Source organism: Nicotiana tabacum, chromosome 6 (genome assembly GCF_000715075.1).
Source record: "Nicotiana tabacum cultivar K326 chromosome 6, ASM71507v2, whole genome shotgun sequence".
NCBI classification, from domain to species: Eukaryota; Viridiplantae; Streptophyta; class Magnoliopsida; order Solanales; family Solanaceae; genus Nicotiana; species Nicotiana tabacum.
In genome coordinates this window covers 153,570,347-153,586,528 of record NC_134085.1, presented here as the reverse complement: position 1 = coordinate 153,586,528, position 16,182 = coordinate 153,570,347, and the positions used below count along the sequence as shown (strand labels likewise).

At 36.8% G+C, this 16,182-nt stretch overlaps 1 protein-coding gene across 5 annotated transcripts; it reads right to left on the bottom strand.

Annotated features, from left to right (window-relative positions):
• Positions 1-1,867: 1,867 nt before the first annotated feature.
• LOC107817850 (zinc finger CCCH domain-containing protein 12-like) lies at positions 1,868-15,928 on the bottom strand. Of its 5 annotated transcripts, none has more exons than XM_075255655.1 (4): positions 13,649-15,915; positions 13,401-13,539; positions 9,857-13,008; positions 1,868-2,412 (listed from the first exon to the last, which is right to left on the bottom strand). In XM_075255655.1, exons 3-4 carry the CDS (start codon positions 10,626-10,628, stop codon positions 2,129-2,131), a joined length of 1,056 nt encoding a protein of 351 aa, XP_075111756.1. In that variant the 5' UTR covers positions 10,629-13,008; positions 13,401-13,539; positions 13,649-15,915; the 3' UTR covers positions 1,868-2,128. The 5 variants fall into 5 exon arrangements, with proteins under 5 accessions (XP_075111756.1, XP_075111755.1, XP_016499227.1 ...); XM_075255654.1 differs by lacking the exon at positions 1,868-2,412 and having other exon boundaries at positions 12,443-13,008; positions 13,649-13,777; positions 13,856-15,928; XM_016643741.2 differs by lacking the exon at positions 1,868-2,412 and having other exon boundaries at positions 12,443-13,008; positions 13,649-13,762; positions 13,856-15,928.
• Between the last annotated feature and the right edge of the window lie 254 nt (positions 15,929-16,182).

Genomic DNA, 16,182 nt, shown 5'->3' with positions numbered 1-16,182 from the left:
TCAAGGCATCAAGAACGAAGGACAACGGAACAAAGGACCAGTTTCCAGCATTGTGTTACCATATGTCCTTAGTTGTGTTGTACCTTTGTTAGAGTGATCTACTTGTAATTCCTGCTTAGCTTAGATAGAAGCATTGTGTAGGAAACCACTTGTAAAATCATAAATCTTGTGCTTGTGTCTTGGCTAGAGTTAGTCGAGTTGTGAGCTTTGTAATAGAGTTATTACAAAGAGGTTTGTAATAGAGTTATTACAAGTAAGTGAGGGATTAAGAGGTTAATTCCTAGGTTACAATAGTTTGTAATCTGAAGTTTGTTCAGTTAGTGAAGTTGAAATCCTACGAGTGTAGGTCGTAATTTTTAATCCCGTGAGCAGGAAGTTTTCCATGTAAAACTCTACTGTGTCATTTACTTATCTCTGATTGTATGTGTTCTGTGGGAACTGATAGAGAATCAGGTTCACTATACAGTTTGGTGGACCCAAAGTTTTCATCAGTACTATTTTGGTATTTACACAATTTTGGTGTAAAAAAATAATGCAAGGGATTAGCGATGCCCTTAGTGGCAAAGATGTCTAGCTTTCTTGAATTGGTTGTTTTACACAAAATCAATTGGAAATAACTAATAATTGCATAAAGTGTAGTAGGATGTGGGGAAGTCACTATCCTAATTTTTGTCGACCAAATAGCTTAATGGTTGTTACTATTTTAAATTCTCTTTCAGCTTTTCATCACCTAATTGTTGAAGGTAACATAACAATTTAATTAGTGTAACAATTTTCATACATTAGCTTGTTGTGGACGTGCAACATAATTGTATATCTTTTTGCAGGGAGAATTTTGACGTGGCAGACTGTTGTTGTTTACAAGTCCGCAAAGACTATTTTCCTTAATTTCTTTTTAATCTAAAGACGATTTTTTCCTTTAAATTCAAGATAAGGAAAATGGAAATGGAAGGGAGGACGAAGAAGAATTGGAAGGTTGGTAAAGCTAAAGATGAGTAAAAAAATGGCATTGAATTTGGACACGCAAACCTAAAAAATTCTCAGCGCGTGTTGTATTCAATGGCTACTTCAGGATTTTAAAAGGCAACATACATACGCCAAGAAGCTCAAGTGGCCAACAAAAATAGTAGAAGCAAAGTCCGACATACATACATACATCAAGAACCCCAAGTTGCCATGACAACTAGCAGAAGCATCAACATACACATAAGTACGAATATATTTTTTAAATTATTGCGGTCCGGATCAGTTTGTGCAACTAATAGGCTTGACAGATAAGAACAAGTCACTTAATATTTTTTGTTTCCATTGCAATTTAAACCTGTAGCCTGTTCTCGGTCCATTTTATTGACCACTAGACCACACCCTTGAATGCACATATTACGAATAATTAAGTCAGAGTTTGATCATAAATAATATTTTAGTACTTACATATATTAAAGTTCAGTATTAGCAAATAATAGACGCATCCATCACACCCGTACAACAAAATTGTTAAGTACCAATTGCGTGGCCAACTTGTAGCCTCGGCTTGAATACATCTTCAGAAAGAGAAACGAATGTACAGGTTATCGCCCCCAAAGGGATGATTAAAAGATAGAAAAATACAAGTACAACTTGGAGATTGCATATTTAAGCTGAGTTTTCAATACTTAATGTAAACTCCTCTAGTCCAATCTTCTTGTCATAGATTGTTTCATTAAATTACTCAAAATGCACTAAAAATAATTCAAACACTACTGTTATGTTCATCTAAAAAGGAAACAACAGATGTGCAGATTATTTTAAAGTTTGCCTCATCACTTCTAAACTTGCATTATACAGATTATTATTTCATTAGGCAATGCAAATCCCATAATTAAATTCAAGAGGATGAACTACAACAGAGACTTTGCTCCTCCTTTTCTCCCAAACAGGGATAGTAGAATACATAGATATTAGACAATACATGCTGACAAGCAGCTGTATTTGTTTGTAGCTCTAAAACAACATTGGGCGTGCCCTCGTTACAGTTCAAAGAAATACAAAAGAACTCAAATTCTTCGTATGCCTATTAGTCGAGGGCACACCTATGCCTGCCTACAGAGTATCTTCATAAACAGATAAGTTGTTTGCAAACACGACTTCCTCACTCTATGTCATCAATCCAGTCGCCATATATCTTACTAATTTTATCTGGCCCTTTCCATTTCTGAATGACCCTATGGCCAGCTCTCTGGACTACGCCAGAGGGCCTTTGCACTTGAACGCCCGGCCCCAAATGGTAAACATCTGTGTGAGGTGCAGAAATCGTTGAGGGCACCGTACTCTCTGTTGTTTTTAAAGAACCCCCTCCCTGCCTCAAGTCTGGAGGAGTAGATAGAGGATCTTTGCCTTCCATCTCCATAAGCCCTCCACCATACTTGTGCAACTCTGCCCGGCGAAGACGGCTAATATTAGCATCAGATTAAATATCCAAATAGAATTTAGTGTAAAGTCCAGAACCCAAAGCTATAGCCATTTTGGGAAGAGGGGGGGGGGGGGGTTGTGGTGGGGAAGGGTAATATTGATGACGCTTTTTTCAACGAATATCAAGTCCAGAAACAAAATAAATTTGAGAAGAGTTCAAATTGGCAGGACATTTATGAGTATTAAGCTCTGGTGATGTAGGTTGTACAGATGCAGAATTCTCTGACTATAAACAATTAGTTTATACAGGACATTTATGAGTATTAAGCTATGATCTCACTACTGTGAAATCATAGCCATTTTTTTTTTCAACGAAAGAAAATCATAACCAGTTCCAAGTACAACAAGTTGAGTCAACAATCAACTGCTTCCTTGGTCTTCGGAACTCATATGGTTCTTTCAGCACCGCAAGTCTAGTGGCAGAGTATGTAATTTATAAATGACATACCAAAACCCACTTCCTATTACACACTATACGTATGTATCTTATTACAGTACATTTTTCATTTCAATTGGCATCTGATTTAGTAACTGTGAAACTACATTCTCTAATTTAGTTTTGCAATCCATGCAGACCACCACAACCAATTCCAGTGGGAAAGAACAGGTAATAACACCCAAAGCTATTACAGTATGAGAACTATCCAAAAGCGACTAGCATATATTTAAGAATGAGGGGCCACGTTCACTATTAAAGCACATTCTGTTCTCCTGGACATGGAATGCCGAAACTACATTCTCTGCTTTCCTTTTGCACCGACCTCTCTCAAATTTATACTTTCCCTGTCTAAAATTTAATATCCAGATAAGAAAAGGATGAAAAAACAATATCTAAAATTCTAAAAACTATTCCAACTCTTCTTCAGACAGCACCCTGTTCTAACTAAAGTCGCTCAACACTAACAACACAAGTTCCTATTTAATCTTTACTGAATAAATCTGCGCATAAATTATTGCCGTAGGACATGAGATACTCTATAGAGAGAACACTAAACAGTAACCTAAGGTATAAAGAATTACTGCCATTAACAGAAAATTCCTGCCTGTTACAGCGGAATTTATACCATTTATTTATTCAGTGAACACATTGTTAACCAACTTAGGGTTATAAAAGTATTGATGGAAATAGAGACATTCCCAGATTCGAAAACTTGCTTGGATCACTATATATATTGTTCCTTTTTTTTGAGAGAGATCAAGCGTAAATAACAATGCATAAAAACTAAATCTGCATTTCTTAAAATAGTTAATTTATTTCTTGTGAATCAATGAATAAGTGCTCCAATTCCTTTCACAACAAAAGGACGAATCTAGTTGTGAATGCAAAACACGTTAAGATAATCACTCTCACTACAAGATGCTCCGAGATAACTGCTTCAATTCATTTAAATTTTTAAAGTGTCTTTGAAAGCATGTGATCTTGTTCAATGAAATTCTCTATCTTCATTAGGAGCAACTCTCCGGATTCCATTGCTTTCAATTTGAATCCATTATAATACTTTAAAGCCAATGAATATGCCATACAATGCAAAGTAGTATTATTGTTCCACCCAACCACAAGTAATTCTTGAATTGTATTAAAAGAGTCCGATTAAAAGGTAATGAGAACCTTCCCCTCGTGCTCAAAGATAATTATCTTCACTTTCTCAATCATTGTATCCCATATATTATAAATAAGATGCAACTTTGAACAATCAAAGATCGACACCTTTAAACATTGATACAATTGGTTTCATAAACTTCAAAAAGTAGTCAATGCTATCTCACCATTTATTATAAGAGATTTTATTTGAAGTGCTTTAGCTAAAACTCCTTTATCTAGTTATAATGTTTCCATTCATCATCCATCATCATAAGAATGATGATATCACTTTGTGAGCACGAGTGTTCATAACAATATGTGAAGCAAATTTGTCTCAGCAACTAGCAATAAACACATTTGAATGCTTTTAGGGGGGAAAAAGCATGTGGAAAAAAAAAAACATGTATCATGTCATGATTCGGCACAAAATTCTTCAGACTGTTCAGTTAACTAATCGAATCTAATATCCATTGCAGTTTACAAAGTGAGCAGATATTTCAGACGATTGACACATGTTTCTTAATAGTGATGGATGATGAATGAAAGTTTTATGATGTGTAACTATAATTCCATAGTTTCGTACATTATGTGCCTTGCATTTTACATGCTTTATTGATAAAATACACTTTATTTGCGCGTAATGAAGTCTATTTTATGTGTAGGTGAATTGGAGATGAAAGTAGAGCAAAAGGGATACTTAAACGTTGAAAGTGTGCGCGAGAACAGTGAAAAGGAGAGGCCAGGCTGAACCAGGCTTTAGCCTGGCCAGGCCAGCCTAAGGCCAGGTCCAGTCTGAGTTTTGAAGACCTCATTTGTCTCCTGGTTTGACTAGGACTTGGCTTACACGTTTAGGTCTTTTCCTACACATATAAATAGACCTAAAAACGCCACTTTGGAGGAGAGATCGAGTTTGGACATAATTTAGACCTAAGGAGGCTAAGGAGACCGGAGATTCGACCTAAGGAGGCAAGAACACACTAGGAGCAAGGCGGGGCATTCTTCTACAAGTTTTTCGCTTCCTTCTTCCTATATTCTCATTATTGGTTATGAATTCTAGTATTGTAGTTATGCATACTATTATGAATAGCTAATTTGTTATCTAGGGTTTTGATGGAACCTCTTGAAGGATGATTTTCCTGTTACGTTAATATAGATTTGTTGTAGTATTTTCTTTATTTGTTCAACTACGTTATTATTGTGGTTGGTTGAAGAGCTCTCAATCAACTGTGTCTATTTAGTGTGTAATACTCGGGAGAGAGTGCATATTTAGGTAGTTGTTGAACAACATCACTCCTAATGTATATGAGGGATCAATACGGAGGGTTTAAAGGTAGGATTAGGGATAACGAAACCTTGGTGCGATCCGAGTGAGCCGCACTTAATGCCAGCTAGCGTAATTCGGGAGAATATGTCTAGTAAATTGTGGTAATTACTCGGGAGAGAGTTACGACAGTCATAGTGCTCATGATTGGTAGAGAAGACTTACGCAAATTTATAGAAAACGTAGCGGAAAGGATTCCGACAATAGGGGAAATCATAAATCTAAACCTCCTTAATCTTTTCTCCAACCCGTAGTATCTTTAGTTGTTAATCTACTAATTTAATTTGTTAGTTAATTAGATACAAGAATCTTAATATTTATAACTTAGGAATTGTTCGAGCTTGACTTCTTAGTAATAGGCAACAACTGTAGCTAAGCCTTAGTTCTCTGTGGGATTCGACTCCAGACTTGTAAACCAAATTATATTTGCAACGACCGCATAGTCCTTTTTACAAGGTATAGTTGGGCGTGATCACTTTATAAGAGAGATAAAGGAGTTAATTGGTGAAGTGAGTAATCTGAAATTTTTTGTAGTGAATCATGACATGGTGCATTCATATTTGTGTTTATTGCACGTTGTTGAAAAACATTTGCTACATATATTGTTATGGTAACGCGTGCTCACAAAGTGAAATCATTAAAATTGGTAATGGATGATGAATGAAACGTTATAAGGGAGATAAAAGAGTTGTAGCTAAAACACGTGGAAAAAATCTCTTATAATGAATGGTGAGGTAGTATTGACTACTTTTTGAAGTTTACAAAACCAATTGTATCCATGTTTTAAAATGTCCAACTTTGATCGCCCAAAGTTGCTTCTTTATGGCTTCTGTTGTTGTCACTATTCTATTGTCTTTTTTTCTCTTCTTGTGCTGAGGATCTATTGCAAACAGCCTCTCTACCCCACAGAGTAGGGGTAAGGTCTGCGTATACACTACCCTCACCAGATCCCACTTGTGGGATTATACTAGGTTGTTATTGTTGTTGTTATTTGCCCAAAGTTGCAACTTATTTATGACATGTGGAACACAATGATGAGAAAGTGAAGATAATTATCTTTGAGCATGAGGGGAAGGATCTCATTACCGGGCATTCGGATTTTTTTGACACAACTCAAGAAATACTTGTGGTTAGGTGGAACAAGGGCAACTCCAACCTTCACCCCATTTTTGGTCTCCAAAATGGGGATTTCCCCATTTTGGGGACAACTTACTTCAACTATTCCCCCATTTTTTTCCCCAAACTTTTTTATATTCTTCTCTCTTCTATATTATATTATTATCTTTCATTTCAATTTTATTTTTTAATTTCCATTAAACAAATTCCATCTTTTATTTTTATTAATTTGTAATTTCCAAAATTAAAACAATTCCATAAAATTTTAAATAATATAATTTGTAAGCAATTATTATAGATTAACTAATAATTCAAATAAAAGTGAAATCATTGTGATACAAGATTAATTAAATACATATTACATAACGATAAAATTCATTCGAAATACTAGATAAATATTCAACTTCAACCTCTAGTATTCTCTCATAAATAATCTATTAATGCATTACGAAGTGCAAAATGAGGATCTTTGTCCTTAATTCTTCTATGTCGAAATAAAAATTCTTGAAATCGTGATTTTCATCTAATGCCATTTCTACATAAAAATAATAAATGCACGAAAATTAATTGATCAAAATTATACACCAAAGTTAAGATATAATATTAATATTGTAAAGACATTACATAAACATAATTAGGTATATATAAAGAGATAAATTAAAAGAATAAATAATAAAATAATAATAAAAAAGTGATGAATAGTAATGGGGGAGATGAATAGTGTACCCCCATATTTGAGGGAACATTATTCATCCCCCATTTTGGGGACAAAAATGGGGGAGGGTTGAAGCTAAATTCCTCCAAATATTTCCCCCATTATGGGGGATGGGGGCAAGGTTGGAGATGGCCTAAGAGTAATATAACTTTACATTGTATGACATATTCATTGGTTTCAAAGTACTATCATGAATCATGGATTCAATGTGAAAGCAATAGAATCGAAGATATGCTCCTAATGAAGATAGAGAATTTCATTGAATAGGATCAATTCTTACAAAGACACATTAAAATTCAAATGAATTGAATCAAGTACCTTGGAGCATTTTGTACTAGGAGTGATATTTTAGAAAGCTTCATGTGAATGCGGCTATGATGTATGAAGAGCCTCTTTCTTGGTGCGCAAATCATATTGCCTCTGCTCCACTTTTGCAAAGCTTGGCTTATGAGTTACATTCGCAGCCAACTTCATCCTCTTGTTGTGAAAGGAATTGAATCACTTATTTATTGATTCACAAGAAATTAATTAAATATTTCAAGAAATGAAGATTTACTTCTTATGCATTATAATTTACGCTTGATCTCCGCAAAAAGGAACAATATAGAAGTGGTCCAAGCAACTATTGGTATTTGGGTATGTCTATATTTCCTTGATCTGATATTTTCTTCAGTAATTTATTAAGCATGATAAGTGGTTTTCCTTTTTCCATAACCTTCTAATATTTCTATTCATTTTCATTTTGATGTTGATTTAGGTGGCAATTGTTTTGATATCGGCAAAACTGCTAATAATTTAATTGAACTACCAACAGATGAACCCTAATTAGAATTTAGCAGCAGATAGAGGAAGAAAGCTATGAGTAGAAGCTAGTAGGCTACCAAGTGTCTAATTTGAATATGCTTGTCAGTTTTTTATTAGGTATGTCCAAATGTTCATTGTTCTTGGTGGATATTGAAATTCTAATTTGGTTTGGTGGTTATGTACTTAACTGATTTTTGAATAACCAAGTGTTGAGACAAGTGTGCCTCTGTTTATGACAACATAAATCTTATATTTTAAGATTTCAAATTTACTTTCTTTAAGTTGTCTTTCTTTAAGGACAAGAGGGGTTGCTCTGATGGTAAGCAACCTCCACTTCCAACCAAGAGATTGTTAGTTCGAGTCTCCCCAAGAGCAAGATGGGAAGTTCTTGGAGGGAAGGATGCCGCGGGTCTATTTGGAAACAACCTCTCTACCCAACGGTAGGGGTAAGGTCTGCGTACACACTACCCTCCCTAGACCCCACTAAGTGGGATTATATTGGGTTGTTGTTGTTGTTGAGTTTCTTATTTTTACATTTACATTACAAGTTACATAATCTCTCTGTTCCATTTTATACGACACTATTTCCTTAATATTTTGTTTCAAAAAGAATGACATCTTTCTATATTTGGAAACAACTTAACTATAAACTTCTAATTTTACCTAAGAGGTTGTTTGGTTCAAAACCAGGTTATCCCTAGATCATAACCAGGATAATAACTAGGTTAGATAATCCCACCATATACCCATATGGGATGGATAATCCCATGATTTTGGTATAAATTTTATCCTGGTTTTAGCTAACACCTACAATCAAACACTGGAATATTATAATCCCAAACTTTATAGTGGGACAACCCTCCTAATCCCTGTAACCAAACAGCCCTTCAATAAGAAGCTTCAATAGGCATACAAATGTTATAGCATATTTAACGCACAAATTTCAACGGTCTTGTAGCCACAAAAATATTGCGACATGTTTAAGACCAAAAGTTGCAAGTCTTTCTTTCTTAAACTCGCTGACGAATAAAACTACGTCACATAAGTTGGAACATAAGGAGTACTTTACTCATTTTTAATTACCAAAGACAAACATGGAGTAAGATCAATAGTCACGTGATTCTTGGATCAAAAGTAAAAAAAATCGCTTTATGTCTAGTTTTTTTAATTACATTAATTATATTTTAATATCTAGTTTACTACTTTATTGTATAAATTGTGGGAGAATGAAGAAATCCCGCAATCTTCGAGTGTGTCTAGCTGCCCACAACTTGATAACTAATAAAAGACATAATTACTACACTATACAAGCTGCATGCAAGTTTTCCACAGAATATTCTCGTAGCTCTATTTTAATTTTGAATTATTTTTAGATGAATGCCATCACTTATCTAGGCACCTAGATCCATAACCCCGTATGTTAAAATTTAGACCATGACGAATCCTAACCTCTAAATCCACACTCGTATGAGATATCCGCACTCGTAAGGGATATACTTACCTGTATCCGAGCAACATAGGTCTACAAAAAACATGGCTAAACCATGCCAACTGACTTTTTCTCCCTCTTATTTTTTTCTTTTTTAATAAATCAAGAACGACTTTCCCTCGATTTATCATCTATATGTGCTACTTGTACATTTTTTATGTGATTATTTATAATCTTGTCTAAACGTGTATCACCACAAATCCATCTTAACATTATGACACATCTTGTGTGATGAGCATTTTACACCAAACCACAATTTAACCAAGCAGATTAATATCCAGAGAGAAATAGAAATCGACAAGCATCAACTTGCAGCACTCTCTCTATACAGTAAAATCACAACTCCTATACCAACAAAATAAGCAAAAGATGCATTCATACCTGCTGCTCCATGAGCAAAATGACACTTGCTGCCAAAAGGGCAATAACCAGTGGTTTCCCACTTATTACAAATTCTTGTCTTCCAGTTTGAAGGCTTCAGGTTTGCTCCAGCAGCATTATTACCAAATCCACCAACAGTGGGAGTCACACTTATTGCAACACTCTCTCTAGCTCGAGACTGTTCATCGTGAAGGAAAGTGCAAGTATCTCCATAAGGACATCCTTCTTCAGTGTAGAACTTCTTGCAATGCCTCCCTTTAAAGGACCTTTGTGTCTCAATACGCAACTCAGGAGAACTCACAGTTGGTATCTGGTGCTCTTCTCTTGATTCCAACATAACTCCTCCTCCTCCTCCGTGCTCACTTTCATGTTCAGCCACTATCTCTTGCCAATTAGGAGGCGGCTTGCGCAGCTCCTCTATACCATGAGCAAAGTTACAATTATTAATATAAGGGCACACCCCAGCGCGGAACTTGCAACACAATTTAGTTTTGAAGAACATCTTTCCAATTGCTTTGGAGCGACTAGTAACATGTGAATCTGCACCCTGTGAGCTCCGTGACTTCTTATGGGGAGGCTCACTCCCAGATCGATTGGAACTGGAAGGGGTTTCGGAGGAGGGGCCCGTGTTCCAATCTCTATAATCATCCTCAGTAGCCCAAACAGCCTGGTCAGAAAAACCAGGACCCCAATTGTCGAAGCCACTACCATTAGAAGTGCTATCGGGGATCATATTCCCTCCAGCAAAACTAGCTTCTCCCATGAAATCCATGAAGAAACAGACCCAATATGCTCAAAACCACCAAAAAACATATAAAATGGAGGGATTTGACATACAAAAAGAACAACAAGATATACACTCTTCCAGATTACACCTATCCGAATAAATTACCCAAAAGAGGTAAAAGTAGGACTAAGAGTACAAAGGCGCGAATAACCACTTAAAAGTAGGAACTTTTTTGATTAAAAACAAGAGGGAGAACGTTTAAAATTGGATCTTTTTACTTAATGAGCTCTGGACCCATCAAAATACGTGCTCAAATGAAAGAACACCTTCAGTAAATTCGACTTTTCACCAAGCTCGATGCCCTAATTCAAATCACTCAACGGAAAGGGCGAAAAACAAAGATAAAAGCTACAGAAACTTAACCAGCTAGTGCTAAAAGGGAATATCAATTCAAAACCCTAAAGAAAGTGAACCCAGAAAACCCCCAAAATAAGAAAGCAAATACAGGAAAATGGGGAAATAAAGATAGTGAAAGTATGTCTTATCCTTGAAAAGAAAAAATTACAACTTCAGATCAGGAAACAAATCTCACGCTAAATCTTTTACAATAGCCGAAAGAAGCAAATGAGAGGAGTAGTTATTGACTGGCAGTTATTTGGTAACTCCTTAATCTCTTCGAAGAGCGATGATATTTATTTTTATCACTGTGAAAAAGATAGATTTCTCCACCGTGTCCTTAAACATTTCAGGTACGGTGTTTGGCGCGGTGGTCCGAACTAGATTTTTTTAAGGTTTCCCCTCATTTTCTTTTTTCTCTTTTTATTTATGAACAGTGATTGTTGCAAAAAAAAATGTTTTTTTTTTAATTATATAATCCTCTCTTGCAGTTGATGAAATATTAGATTTCTTTATTTATTTAATTATCAACGATGATTAATTAAGAACAATATATTGTCGTGTCTTTATTAATTACAAAAATCTCCTTGTTGTTGACGGAATTATTGAAGTTCCCCCAATTTTTTGTCGATTAATTTAAGTAGGATGATAGGTTATAAATAACATTGTTTAAATTACATAGCCTACTCTATGGTTGCGACAGCATTTGTCACGTCTATTTTGATTTATGTACAATGGTTAATAGTGAAAGCATTCGCTCCTTTACGCAAAAGTCTTAGTAACATTTGGTTTCGGGGTGGTCATCCATACAGATGACCTGAGACCGATCCCCTCAATGTCTTCTGGTTTGAGCATGTCGCACAGGGCTTATCTAGTACAATTTACATTTTCTGTGTGGTTTGCAGGCTATTACACAGTGGGGATTTTACCCAATACGCACAGAGTGCTCACCTGAAGGGCAGAGGCTATACTGACTACGCGCTTCCTGGAAGTTTCCAAAAAAAAACTTATGGTCTCTGCTTATAATCTAGATTCGCCCAAAAAATGTGGAAAGCTGAAATACTGCCCCAAACTCGTTTACTTGCTTGGCCATTGATAAAACTGAGCTTATTATGTCTACTGAGATAATTAAGATGTACAAGCACACAGTTGACTCACCAGGCTAGTACAGATGGCTTTCAGACTGAAAGTTCATCTACCATTCCTCAACAATCCCAAAATCTGATGAATATCGAAGGGAAAATGCTCTGTAGTAAGGATTAACTAATGCTATTAATGTAAGGATGGCGTTACACATTTTATTGTGCGACTCAAATTTCAGTGCTCTGTGACTGGAAAATGAGATTAGCATACTGATGGTATATCGTAAGATAGAACCATGAATGACCCCAACCATTGCGGAGATCAATCCGCATACACAGGAAAAAGATGTAAAACTGAAGCAAGTTCAAATTCCTTAAATCTTTTGTTGAATCCATTATTGATTAAACCAACGACGTGAATAATTACAATGAATATCACTGTACAAACTCTAGAGCGAAGAATGTGAGAATATAAAACTAATGCGATAACCACTAAACCGATGTCAAAGCTCACCTTTTGAGTATTACAAGCTGGAAATCTGATCGGACCTATATCAGACCAAAAAATTAGGTCCCTGCAATGGGATGAAAATGACTTCTGCCAACCCAATTGCATCTCGTATCTTATGCCTAGTACCTTGTTGCCCTACCACTACAGGTGCAACCTTAGCTGCTACGGAACCCCTGCTTTTCAAATGAGACACCCTCAATATTCTGAAAAAAATACCTGATGGATAAGCATCCCCTGCACCACAAGTATCTACAGGCATGGTGACAGGAATATAGATAGCCTCCCCCTTCACACCAATGTAAGAACCTTTAGGCCCATTTGTGATGGAAACTAAAGGGACAAAATGGCTCAGGTACCTTGTAGCAGAAATGGAATTTTAGCTCTTGCTTCTTCACTGTTCGCAAATACTATATCTGCATAATTTTCCATGATTTCCCTGACCGAAAAATGTGGCAATTAATAAGGATAAACAACACTGGAATAGTAGAAGAAACAAAATTCAGGATCACTATGTACATGTCTGCGCAACAAATTTTGGTTTCTGACTTGAGTTTTTATGATAATTTCAACGGACTGCTAACCGTTAGTAGACTTAGCCTGATCAATATAGTTATATAGCATGAATTCGCATGGACTTCAATTTCTACATTGAGGATCAAAGACTGAGCTAAACCCAGTTTTCCATTTTTTTCTTCTCTTTTCTTCTGCTTTTGCTTTGTTAGAGTGGATTTGTTTCCTTGTGTGCGCGCGCGCGCGTGTGTGTGTGGGGGGGGGGGGGGGTTGTTCAAGGTCTATTATGCAGATGCAAGATAGAAAACAAGGTTTTACCAGTAATCATCATATTCATAATGTCTCTCAATGCAGGATACATCTGATGCTGTGATGGCAACTAATGCTCCACACTTGCAGGCTTCATTGCAGACTTTCGAAATTGTTCTGACTGTATCAGGAAGCTCAAACAAGTATCCTTCCATAACCAATATATTTGTTTTAGTAATTGCATCAGGAAGTATGGGCCATAGTTTATAAATTGAAGTTAAAAACAATCCCACTGGAAAATAAAATGAAAAATATACCTGATGTTACTGGTCTAAAAAGTGCATAAAGGCAGCCATCTGAAGTCCAGAAATAACTCCACTGTGTATCAGCGCAACAAAATTAAAGGATCACGCAGCAGAATCATGCATCAGCTGAAGACAAAGGCTCTACCACATTTATTGGAACCAGCAGCTGCTAAAAAGAGATGAAATGGTGTAATGGAGGAGTTATTTCCAAGAGAGTACCTGTGACAGTCAATGCTGCAAATAGATAGCCCCATGAAACCAAGCGACAGAATCCACTAGCCTAGTGCCTTCCAGAGAGTCCGCATATCCTATCTAAACAACAGAGATCTTTAATGCAGCTCTATCCCACCAAGCCCATTCTTTATGTCCGCAAACCCATATGGTAGAAAGAGTGTGCTTCTCATAGTAACTCCTCAATGATAATATGCTTGTGAGTTGTCTAAATACTTGCTAGCTTCATCTCCTTCAGTAACACCTGCAATATGCCATGCATGCTTTCATTCTGAGGATGTGAGGAGGACCCAGCCAGAAATTCATGCGCTACTCCGGCAATGTTAATCCAACTACATCCTGGCATCTTTGCTACTCCCTTTTCCTTCATTGACAGCCTCAGTCGTGAAATAGCGCTCCAGCGTTGATCACTGGCATATGTATTGGACAACATCACATAGCCAGCAGAATTGTTAGGGTCCACCTCCACAAGAATGGAGGAAATAATTTGGGCTAGTTCCAATCTGTTGTGCAGCATGCAGCCACCAAGCAAAGCTCCCCATACAAAATTATTGGGTTTAAAAGGCATTGAGGTAGCAACTTGAAGTGCTTCCTCAACATAACCTACTCGAGCGAGAAGATCAATATAGCTAGCATAATGTTCCAATCCAGGAGCAATACAAAAACAATGGCTCATTTCCTTAAATATCTGACGGCCTTCTGCTGTCAAACCTGAGTGACTGCAAGCACATAGCAAACCAAGGAATGTTCTAGCATTCGGACGCAAATTAAGCTCTAACATTTGCGAGAAAAGTTTTAACGCCTCCATGCCTTTACCATTTATTGCAAGACCCATGATCATAGCATTGAATGAAACAACATCTTTTACAACCAATTGGTCAAAAACATCTCCTGCTTTCTCTAAACTACCGCATTTAGAGTACATATCTATCAAAGCAGTTGCAAGATTTGCATTTGAAAGTAAAAACCCTTTTTGCCTACTACCTTTCATGTACTCGTGAACCCACAAACCAAGGTACAAATTACCAACTTGAGCACAAGCTGAGAGCACATTAACCATTGTCACATGATTGGGGCAACAACAATTAAGCTCCATCATCAACTGGAAAAGACTTAAACCCTCTAACGCACAGCCATTCTGAACATATGCGCCTATCATAGCATTCCAAGGAAGCACACTTCTCTTCCCATCACCAGAAATTTGTTCAAATATTTCCCGACTCTTATCAACCTTTCCCCACTTTCCATACAAGTAAACAAGAACAATTCTAACAGAGTCACATCCGGAACTTCCTAAATCATACAAAAAGTTCCCAATCCATTTCTCGATATTCGACATATCAAGTTTCGAACATGCAGATAACACACTAATCATAGTATCATTTTCAGGGATCAAGCTCTTCTTTACCATAGATAAAAATTGACACAAAGCTTCCTCAGACAAACCCAACTTGGCATACCCAAAAATCAAACAAGTCCAAGAAATAACATCCTTCTCAGGCATTTCATCAAACAGCTTACGCGCAGAATGCAAATCTCTCAAACTCCTAGCATAAACGCTTAACAACCCTTTAAAGACAGATGAGTCATCACCAAGACGCAACTTTAGAACAAGGGAATGAACCTGTTGAACATAATATGAATTCCCGGAACGAGAACAAGCTTTAAGAAGGAACGAAAAGGTCAACTGATTAGGCAAAAGGGACTGATATCTTAACTTGTTAAAAACCACGAATGCGTCAGCGAAATTTCCCTCTTCACTAAGAACCCTGATAATGGCGTTGAAGGGGAAAAGATTGGGTTCTTTTAACTGGCCGTGAAGTACTCGGAGGGAAATATTTGATGGGTATTGACCAATAAGGCGGGTGGCGATGAGTTTGTCTTGGTGAGCACCAATACGGAAAACCCGAGCGTGGATTTGTAGAAGGTGATTATGGGAAATGCGTCCTTGTAAGAGGTTGGAGAGAGTTGAAAAATCGGAGAGTGAGCGTGTGAAGTTGAAGCAAGAATGAGCTATGGGTTTGGATTTGATGAATTGCATGGTTTGTGCTGTGGTGTATGCTTAACTATGCCCTAATTCAAATTACTCAAAAGATAAAAGGACAAATAAGGACAAACGAAAAAATAATAGAAAATCCCCAAAAATAAGAAAACAACAACAACAACAAACAAATATTCCCACATAAGGCTCGCATGTGGGTCGGTTAGGCCCGGGCCTGCAAGCCCATATAGGTAGTGGGCCTAAACGGGCCTAATCATTTAAACCCGGGACTAGGTGGGGTGGGCTGCTAAGTGGGCCGGTTCACGGAAAAAGC